Source organism: Sipha flava, unplaced genomic scaffold (genome assembly GCF_003268045.1).
Source record: "Sipha flava isolate LNK unplaced genomic scaffold, YSA_version1 257_pilon_pilon, whole genome shotgun sequence".
In the NCBI taxonomy this organism is placed as follows: Eukaryota; Metazoa; Arthropoda; class Insecta; order Hemiptera; family Aphididae; genus Sipha; species Sipha flava.
Window position 1 is genome coordinate 396,819 of NW_020272911.1, and position 11,670 is coordinate 408,488.

The 11,670-nt window shown below is 25.6% G+C and overlaps 1 protein-coding gene across 2 annotated transcripts; it reads left to right on the plus strand.

Moving 5' to 3' along the window:
- Window positions 1–2,641: 2,641 nt before the first annotated feature.
- Window positions 2,642–11,439, plus strand: LOC112684759 (ATP-binding cassette sub-family B member 6, mitochondrial). 2 transcript variants are annotated; one of them, XM_025556420.1, is made up of 14 exons: window positions 2,642–2,976; window positions 3,399–3,709; window positions 3,798–3,997; window positions 4,072–4,216; window positions 7,375–7,555; window positions 7,912–8,072; window positions 8,155–8,392; window positions 9,458–9,633; window positions 9,724–9,929; window positions 10,013–10,399; window positions 10,457–10,571; window positions 10,646–10,786; window positions 10,856–10,977; window positions 11,051–11,204. In XM_025556420.1, the coding sequence occupies exons 2-14, from the start codon at window positions 3,419–3,421 to the stop codon at window positions 11,202–11,204; spliced, it is 2,517 nt and encodes an 838-aa protein (XP_025412205.1). In that variant the 5' UTR covers window positions 2,642–2,976; window positions 3,399–3,418. The 2 variants fall into 2 exon arrangements, with proteins under 2 accessions (XP_025412205.1, XP_025412206.1); XM_025556421.1 differs by lacking the exon at window positions 2,642–2,976 and having other exon boundaries at window positions 3,419–3,709; window positions 11,051–11,439.
- Window positions 11,440–11,670: the final 231 nt, after the last annotated feature.

The window sequence follows — 11,670 nt, forward strand, 5'->3', positions numbered from 1 at the left end:
TATATATATATACATATATTAATCCATCCTACTGAGTATTTAATACCGTAGTTTTGCAATGGATCAAGTTATTTTGTATGTCGTGTGAAGTTCCTTTAAAAACAGAATTTTTCAAAAAGTGTTCTGTTATAAATTGCTCTTCTTTAGAAAGTAAATCTAAAATTTTACAATAATTTCCTTTATTTAAAGAACCTTCATTCTTGCGATGTCCGCTGAATGCCAATTCTTGTTTCCCTAAAAAACAAACTACATCGATTAAACAAACTAATATCTTTCTGTTTACGTTCACTTGTTTATTATGATTAATTGCAGTTAACCGACGACTTTCAGATATTGAATGTTCAATCCTAATTTTACCCAGCATATGAAAACTTTCTTTGTTAGTTAGGTTTTTTTTTTGAAATTTGGTGTTTTTCAGCTTCACAAACTAAGTGAACTACTTTACAAATAACAAACTACTTAATATTAGGAATACCATTTATATTCCACTCATCCTCTCCTCTGAACAAGACACATATTTAACAGTATAATTTCTTTCTTTCAATGCTTCCCGCTAACCAGTTAAATTTTGAATACCAAGACAATTGAAATTTTCTTAAAGTTTTTGCTTCTTTATATTCTAATGATAAATGTGGCATTGATCTCTTACCTTTTCAGTTGGATTTTTCTTCATACGAAAAAGAACCAAGACCTTCATTTAAAATAATATCAATAATATCTGACATATTAAGTTTTAAATGTATCACTTCATTAAGAAAAAATTATAAACATTAAACATGTGCCATTAACCACAGTCGGAATGCAATTAAATTATTAAAATATTACGTTGAGACATGTCTCTTCCATATGTCCGTCAAGTTAGCACTGGCACATTATGCTAGAGTTATGTAAATGATATCAAAAATTTGCTAGGAATTTGCTAGATTTTGCTGGGACATTTTTGGATTTTGCTAGGGCCCCTAAACTTTGATAATCCGCAAACAAACATGCCGGTGCTATCTTTGTGGGCGCACCGACACTATGTTCGATTTCAAAAATAAATATGTCAAATTATTCAGCTGAATTTGCTAGATTTTGCTAGAGCATTTTTGGAATTTGCTAGGGCTCCTGTCGTCCAAGGGGGAGGTTCCAAATTTGGCATCAGCACCGGCACGTTGTCCGATCTTAAAAAAAATATGTCAAATTATTCAGCCGAATTTGCTAGATTTTTTGAATGGGAATTACACGACGATCTTCAAAAAAAAAACAAGAAAAGTGTCGGAACCAAAATCTATAACTCCACATATCCTAGTTTATATTCAACCATAAAATATTTGTAAATTACACATAAAAAGTTTGTAAAATATATTCAATATTAAAATGTACTGTTAATATATCTTTATTTCGTTATAGAACTGAAATATTTGTAAAAAATCAGAAACTTAAAATGGGAGAAGTATGATTCCGTTGTAGGCATATACAATGTATATGATAAAATGTATATATATAGTCAAAATCCTATAGCATAGTAGATGCATAGTTGTCACACTGATACTTGAGAAATTACGAATAAGTGCCTATTGACTACTTAGAAAGGAATACGGATGATTAACGCTAGGTTGAGTGAAGTTACAAATGAGATGTTAATATGTGATTACTATGAGTAGTCAACTAACTCCGTATTATACATAGTATAAACTACCTAAGAACTGCATACGTTAATCACTAGGGCTCGGATTTATATGTAAATACATAATTTTTCTGTGATTTGATAAATTAATTTAGATTAGTGATAAATTTGTTTCAAAGGGTTTCCATTGAAATTAATTATATTTTATTTTACATATTTTTACATATTTTGCCATAAGTACATGATTTTACATATTTCTTAATAATTCCATTTTTCCTACATATTTCAACAAATTAAATGCTTTTACTTCAAAATAATCCATTTAACGTGTTTAGTACGGAATAGCAGAAACCATATGATCAAAATTGATAAAAGTAGGTAAATTAATATCTACAGTCAAAAAGATATTTTTAAAAGCTCCTAGCCAAATAGAAATATTTAAAAATATGTACCCCGATTTAAACTTCCTAGCAAAATCCAAAAATGCCCTAGCAAATTTTTGATACCATTTACATAACTCTAGCATAATGTGCTGGTGCCAACTTGACGGACATCTCTTCCATACATATAATTTTGATAATATCCCACTACGTCCCTCGTTTACCATGTCATACGCCCGTTGTCAATAGTGAGACACAATTCAATATGTCTCGACCGATTTGACGGCGACAACGGAGCGATTATGATATAGATAAGATATAAATAAAATTATACTATATATAGATTTAGTCATACTCGTTACTCACACAGACACCGTTGAGACGAATCAGTGTAAATAACATTTTATTTATAAAATGATGAAGAAATAAAATACTTATATAGTAGGTGTAATATCATATTATGATATACAACTAATTTTTAAAATTAAATTGTTTGATATTTTTGGATAGACAATGTCTCGTTGTCTACCCTAACGCGTCGCCACTGATATTGTTATATCACATCGGTCGGTCGTGTACACAGACTATGGTATAGAAGTTATATATACTATACTATAGTATAGAAGTCTGTGGTCGTGTATCAGTTGGTGCTTTATCGTCGACCGGTATGAACGTAGTTTCGTCTGTAAGCTTAAGATCGTGTACGTAAGCAGACGTGTTACCACGTTCATTCGTTTGCCGTTTAAATCGCGAACTCTTCGAGGTTATGTTGTTATTCGAAGGCGAAAACGCAAAAATCATATCACGAATCAGAATAATTGTAATCAATTTTGTGATTACAGTTTCCTTCCCGTAACAATAATGATAATCATCACAACGAATCGTTCGAATTATTGAATGCTGGTGAATCATCATCATGTTTATTTTCATCAAAGGCTTTTAGTGGGCAAGCTTGTACATATTGTTTACTCATTGGACCGGAAATAGGTGAGTTATAACATTCTGGTAACGTTTTACTTGTATTATTTCTAAACGATATTATTACATCTTGCTTTCGTGCTTGCGTCTGTTAACTACACTCAACGTCGGCCGTTATTACATAATGTCATTTTCTATGACCTGGCTAGGTAAAATAAAGTCATCCGATATTTTCAATGACACTTTAATTATTATTATAACCGTATAGCGGTCATCGAAGTTTGGTTGCATTGAATCATTTTTTTGGTCACCTACCAAATGTTATTAGTGATAAATTAATCTTGTTCCGAATATTACTAATTAGGTATATTTTATTTAATGTGATTTTTATACATTACAATCTTAATCCGTCACATAATGTCATTATGTACAAATCTTGCGCAATAGTCAAATACTTTTACAAATAATTTATTGTGTTTCTATTTTTATAGATCTATTGAATACAGAGAGAATGTTTTGTCCGAATGGTTCCTTTATTGACTTATGGTCAGATGTCAAGACTTCAGAATGTTTTGTGGATACAACAATAGCATCAATATTGGCTGTATTCATGATTTTTTTTGGTACCGCACAATGTTCAATTTATGGGAAATACAGTACTCCTTTATCGCAGGCTGCAATTCCTCAATCCAGACTATACTATGTACAGATGATAATTACTTTTATTTTTCCACTGTTAGCCGTGGCTAAGTTTTTTGTTGACATATATTTATTTCAAAGTGGTGTTGCTTATGGTTATCAAGTATGTTATTATGATATCTCTATAATTAAGTATGTATTGTTTAACTAAATTGTATTTTATTACATTAAATGTTATTTTACTTTTATAGTCTCTGTATATGCTTACCATGGTGTTTGTATTTCCATTATCTGCCAAACTTGTATTGATGGAAAGAAATAGTCTTTTACCATCAATGCCAGCCCGTGGACATGGTCTAGTGTTACTTATTTTCTGGATATTAGTTTTTGTTGCTCAAAATGTTAATGTTCTAATTGTCAAAAAAGAAGATTGGTGGATTCAATTACAAAAGTTAGTGTATCATTTTTAATACAGTTAGTATTTTACCAAATCAACCTATAATAACAATAGCTATACATTTTCAGCATAAATGGTCAAATTGAATTCGGTATATTTGTTGCGAATTATATTTTGAGTTTCCTATTATTAATTTTGGGTTTAAAAGCACCTGGAATAATGACTGCCAGAGATTATTTAAGTCTCCATAATTCGACAGATTTGTTTTTAGATGTAAGTATTTCATTAAAAAATGATTTTATCACACAAAAAGCGGTTGTCTGATTATATGCTTAAAAATTTAAATTTTGAAATATTTTAATATTGTGATATCATGTTTAAACACTTTTAATTATAATTTATATATTTAATTTTTTTGTACATAACCTATTTGGGTCAAAGAATTTTTAGTGTTCTATGCAATCTTTTTAAATTATTATTTTATTTATTATAGTTCTCTAATATTTTTGTATTTTCAATTAATTATAAAACCTCTTATCAATTTACTATATATTTTTTTATTAAATTTATAAATTTAACCTAACCATTGTTTTTGTAGTGATTAAAAATATAAAATTAATTTTACATTTATTTTACCTAACTATTTATATTATATTAGATGACATGGTTTTTGATGTTAAATCACTAATTTTTTTACTTAAAGTATGTTTTTTACCAAACAATTTTTGTAACATTTTATCTTATTAATTTTAATTAATATTGTTTTTTCCAGAATTGATTTAAGTTTATTAATTAATGTTACCTTTTTTTTTTATTAGAGGTCAAATTACATTCCTAGTAGTTACAAATAAAAAAAAGGGCTTTTCCTCCATTTCTTATTTTTAGTTTATAATAAATAATAATATCTAATTTATTTATTTTTAAAGTATTAGAAAAGACAGTTTCAAATTTTATAATTTTTTTTTTTTTAATTTGAATCGCTAATAATAAATGTTTGTCAGTTGTCATAATTATAATTAATTTGAATATTTGTTTAAAGAACTTATTTATTTCTTATCTATATTAATTACTAGTTATCTATAGAAATTGGTTTAACATTTTATTCTTTAAATAACTTTGGTAATTTTAATAATTGTAATAACTAAAGGAAGATGACTGTTTCATATTTTTATATTGTTTATGTGTTTGTATTGTTCAGTTTTTCCTGACAACATATCAATTTAATTTTTAATTTTTTTTACAAAATAACTATTAATTTTTGAGATATTACTATAATAATATTGTATTTGATGACCGAAGGTACTAATATGAAAGAGAAGGTAAAATAATTTATTGTAATATAATTTATTATTATAACTGTAATGAACATTTGTTGTATACATTTTTAAATTTAAAAAATTTAATACTTATATGAAATGAGCTAAAGCAAATTAACAAAGATTTACTGTAAGATAAATTAAAATTAATCTTAATTTACAAAAAAAAAACTGTGCTAGCGTTTAAATATTAAATTTTGAAAAAAAGAGTATAAGTCTGCCATATTTTATAATTATTTTATAATTAGTTGTATACAAAAATTTTAGTACTTAAAGCTTGAATATTGAATAAATGTTTTTTCTAAATATTTTCTTTGTAACCAAAAAATTGTAAAAAAATTTCTGAAAGAATGTAAAAAAGCTTAGTAAATATTAGAAAATTTAATTTTGATGAAATAGAGTATTACAATGAACTTTGACTATACAATATTAGTTATTTGATTGTTATTCTATATATATATAAAGAATCCAAAACATTTACTGAGTATTTATATTAGAATTTTAAAGACTATATAACATTTTTGAAATATTTTTATGAAATTTGTGCTGTTTACATAAATTAATTTAAAATTTTCGATTTTGCCCAGATTTTAATTAATTATAGTCTGATAAAATTGTAATAATAGAAAGTTGTAAAATAGATAAAAAAAATCTAGGTTTTGGGAGTCTACAGTAAACCTATACATTTGTGTATTCTTTTTTTAAACTGATCAATCATTGGGTTATTTTGTATTAATATTTAGTTAACCTACACAAATGTGTAGTTTTTTTGTAAAATGGATAACATTGGAGAGGGCATAATAGTATTTTTAATATTATTCACTTATCTACCTAGATGCTTTTATTTTTTTGTAAGAGTTAGAACATTAAAAATTAATCAATCTTATCAACAAATTTGGTTCTATTATTGTATCAAACTTTTCTAGAAGTATAAACTGATCCACCCTATTTATTTTGTTTAAATATATATTTTTTCAAAAATAATGTTACATTATTAATTACAATTGTAATTGTAAGGTGTTTTGTAATTTATTCATAAATTATTATAACAACTTTCCAACTTCAGAAAAGTAAGGAAAAATATATTTTATCATGTTTTATATTGAAAATACTAGTCTCATGTAAATATCTTGTCTAGTAAAACTGTTTATTTAAGATAATATTTCATTATAAAGATTTAAATAATTGAATTTATTCAAAATCTAAAAGATTCTAAAAAAAGATCTAAAACGATTACTTCTTTAGTTGTGAATTTAAAAAAAAGACCTTTAATTTTCCAATCATAAAGTAACCATATAATTACTTTTTGCAACTTTATATACTAAATTATAATATTATATAGTAATCCTAATTTTTTTATTGCGAGTTATTTATAATCAATCAGGTTTTCAATGAGTGACTTTGTAGTAACCCCTGTCAATAATAGTTTTTCTTGTTTGTTTAATTTTTTTTCTATTAGGGATAAAACTTTACATTAAGGGTGATTAACCTACTTGTTTAATTTTGTATTACATTATTTTTGATAAACATATACATTACGCTATTTATTGACATTTTTTGTTGTTGAATTTGTTCAGTTTTATAAAGCTTTAACTTAGACTATCTATGTATATTCAATCAATGATTTTTATTTATATGTAAAATTGTCAAAGAATAATTAAATAACAAGGGAAAATGAGGTTCAGATAGTTCAAATTTTTCAAAAGTTCTAACTTAAATAATTAATTTCATCCATATAATATTGTGTCATTTGAATATTATTAGTATTTCATTCTTACATAATACTGAAATAATATGCTGTGTTTAAGCTAAGCACTTAATCAACACTACTTTTAGATTATAGAGTTCATTATTATAAATCAAAATTTGTGAATTATATGTAATCCATTTGAAGTCTCTATGGCAAATGTTATCACTTTATATTTGATAAAAATTTCATTTGCAATATATATTTTGTGCAATGTACATATTTTTATCAATGAAGATATTTTTGTTTAAGTTACTATTACACTTAATCAAACTAAAAATGTATTCTTCGAGGCCTTTTTTTGGAATATGTATACTTGATTCTAAATATTTTAATTTATAAAACAATAATTCTTATTAATGTTATAGTCTGATCGTGTGGAAGAAGTATCAACATGGGACAACGTAGTGCGAAAAGTAAAATTGATAGCTCCTTTCTTATGGCCAAAAAATAGTCTGGCGTTACAATTTCGAGTAGTTTGTTGTATTTTATTGGTCATAGCTGGAAGAGTAGCCAATGTGTATGTTCCACTTTATAGCGCGAAAATTGGTATTTTTTTAATTTTAGTTTTTAATTTTAAGTAAAGCTTCATATAATATATACTGTTCTGTTCTGTTTTTTATTTATTTCTAACTTTTGCTCAAAATAGCTTTTTGAATGTTATAATTCTTTATTTCATTCCATTTTTTATCAGTATACATTATAGTGACCTACTTGATGATTTAATTATATTATACATCTTAAAAAACTTTTGTTAGTATGTTGTATATTTAAAAAAAAATTAAATACTCCGTCAATGTCCTCCTTCTCATTAATTCATACACCCCAGTGCTAATATAAGAGGCTTTATAATTATTATTTTTTAAATTATTAATTATAAGTAATATACTTTATTTAAATTTTAGTTGATAGTTTAACTGCTGTTCCACTTGTATTCCGATGGGATTTAATTTTAATTTATATTGGTTTCAAATTCTTACAAGGAGGCCTTGGCATGGGATTCTTAAATAATTTAAGGAGTTTTTTATGGATTCGAGTACAACAATATACAAAACGGGAGGTTGAAGTAAGTTTTTATTATATAACATAGGATTACAATATAATATATTTTTGTATTTAATATATTATACAAATTGAATACATTTTAGATATCATTATTTCGCCATTTACATAACTTAAGTTTAAAATGGCATTTGGGACGTAAAACTGGTGAAGTTCTAAGAATTATGGACCGAGGAACTGACTCAACTAACAGCTTGTTATCGTTTATACTTTTCAATATTGGACCTACTATCATTGATATTTTAGTGGCAGTTATATTCTTTTTATCATATTTCAATTGGATGATGGGAACTGTTGTTTTCATTACAATGGTTTTGTATATAGGTAAACAATTTTATTTGTATATAGTGATAATTTTAATCACTCTTTGCATTTTCACCTTAAGTGTACCAATCTGCCTCTTGCATTATAAACTACAACGCTCCTTTCTCAGTATTTATGCATTACAATTTCTTTTTTCGTTAATCCACTCTAATATTATCATAATTTCAAATTCTTATTTCTGTTTTCTTTAAAATTGAATCCTTTTAATTCTTGAACCTACTATCCTACTTTTTAAAATAAATAATTACTTCACCCACTCTTCCTATTATACGGAATCATTGAAATTCTTCTGATTCCAAATTGCTTTATTCTTGGAAGTTAGATGGGTAACTTAATCGTCATCTACATATAAAATATAACTATTCCTTACTCGTTTACCATAAAACATTGAAGAAATCCAATCGGGTTTTATTTAAATTCATAAATGTTTTGTTTTTTATTTTGCTTATTTGTACATGAAAAATACATGTATTTTAAATGTGGTTCATTGAAATGTGTGTGAGAAATTTTTACAATTTAATAGTATTTTTCAAGATGTTTTTCTTGTTTTTTACTTAATATCTTGTATAAATTATATTGAAGAATATATTCTTTAGTAAATATATTTCAAATAATAATAATAATATAAATTAAAATAAATTTTTAGTATAAACAAAATATAATTTATAATATTAAATTAAAAGATCATTATGAAGGATAATTTATTTTTACACTACATTAAATTAAACATTAACTATTATATAAGTATAAAATTAATAATAATTTAATAACAAATTATAGTGAAAAAACATATATTTCTTAAATTCAGGCAAAATGGTCTTTTTGTACATTGATAAAGTAATATTTACCTTTGATACAACTATATAACTATACAACTTTTATATACAACTAGTTTTGCTGATGATATATTTATATGTATAAATTATAAATATCTTCAAATTCATAAAATTGACAGCAATTTTTGTATAATTAAAATGTTTTTAATGATTTGGTATTTTTTGTTTAATGTAATACTATTTATGATTAATTGATGAATTAATAAAGATATATATTTTGTATTTTTAGCATTGACAATTATCATAACAGAATGGAGAACTAAATTTCAGCGGCGAATGAATGTAGCAGATAATAGTATGAAAGCTCGTAGTGTTGATTCTATGTTGAATTTTGAAACTGTTAAATACTATGGTGCTGAAGAATATGAAGTTCAAGCCTACAAAGAAGCCATTATGATTTATCAAGTGAAATAATTTTTTTTCATATTAGTATTTTAATAGTTACATTAAAAATTACCTATTAATTTTGATAAATTTTTTATTTTGCTTACTTAGAATGAAGAATTCAAAACACAATTGTCTTTAGCTATGCTCAATACAGTTCAGAATATTATTGTCTGTACAGGATTATTAGCTGGATCTTTACTTAGTGTGCATTTTGTCATTGATGATAAAGCTTTAACAGTAGGTGATTATGTGTTATTCACTGTGTACATCATTCAACTTTATGGACCTTTAAATTACTTTGGCACATTTTATCGGTATTAATAAATAATTGATTTTGAAGTTAAATTTTAAAATTATTTAATTATTTTATGTTTAATTTAAATATTAATTTGATTAGAGCAATTCAAAAGAACTTTATCGATATGGAGAATATGTTTGATTTGATGAATATAAAACCAGAGATTACTGATGCTCCCAATGCCAAAGAATTGGAATTGAAAAATGGACAAGTTGAATTCCGCAATGTAACATTTTCTTATCAGCCTGAAAGATTGGTTTTGCAGAATATTTCATTTGTAGTACCTCCAGGCAAAACATTGGCTTTGGTTGGACCTTCAGGTAGTGGAAAAACAACAATAGTAAGATTGTTATTTAGATTTTACGATGTTGATTCTGGATCTATTATCATTGATGACCAAAATATTCAACTTGTTACCCAAACATCACTTAGAAAAGCTATCGGTGTTGTTCCACAGGACACTGTTTTGTTTAATAACAGTATTAAGTATGTAAAAAAAATAATCAAAATAAATATTAAATTTTAATTTAAATTTGATTATAGATTTAATATAAATTATGGGAAAGTAGAAGCTAATGATTCAGAAATAATGAATTCTGCTATGGCAGCTGAAATACACGATAGAATTATGAAATTCCCGGATTTGTACGATACACAAGTAAGTTTTTTTGTGTTACAACCCTAGTTTTCTATTTCAATGTTTAGTGAATTGTTTTATTGAAAATATTACAGGTTGGTGAAAGAGGACTGAAACTTAGTGGAGGAGAAAAGCAAAGAGTTGCCATTGCTAGGACAATACTTAAGGCTCCTGCCATTGTGTTATTGGACGAAGCCACAAGTGCTTTAGATACCAAGACAGAAAGGCAGATTCAAGTTAATATAAACAAGAGAAGGATATCATTTAATCGAATTTACATTCATTTTCATTTTTAATTAATTTAGGCTGCATTGGATCAAGTTTGTAATAATCGCACTACAATTATTGTTGCTCACCGGCTGTCGACTGTTATCCATGCAGATGAAATTCTTGTGTTAAAAGATGGGGAAATATATGAACGAGGAAGGTAATTAACCTAGTGTATAACCTATTATTATTTATAAATATAATTTATTTTAATATATAATATTATTTTGCAGACATGATGATCTTATTATAAGAAATGGTCTATATGCAGATATGTGGTCCGAACAACGAAAATCTGCAAATGATGTACCTACCCATGATGATCAATCAAACTTATCAAATCCTAATGATACAATTACAAAGAGTTACCACCACCCACATGTTTAAGGCATCTATAAAAAATCATAAAACTAAATGGGTTATGGGATACTGTTTGAGTGTTTAGTCTGAGATATCCTACTTTATTAGGCTAGTGACTATTTTTACTTAATAGCAAATTATTATGTTCAATTTTACTTTTAACTGTGTTTACTTGTAATACCCCAGTTAATTATATTGTTACTCGACCTTCAATCTATTCAGTGAGAAATACTATAGTTCTGTTATAATATATATTTATACATTATTTTATTGTATTATATTATTTAATTTAAATTTTTTTGTTTAAATTAAATGTTATTATCAGTTTATCAGGATTCGTATAGTCAGTATTTTCTTGTTATAGAGGTGTTCAAATGTACATAATTACTAAATAATAAAACTTAAGTTGGTTTTGAAAAAAAATTATTACGCCATTTTTTTTTTTTTTTTATAGTATTAGTCTTATTTTTTTAAATATGAAACACTTATTAAA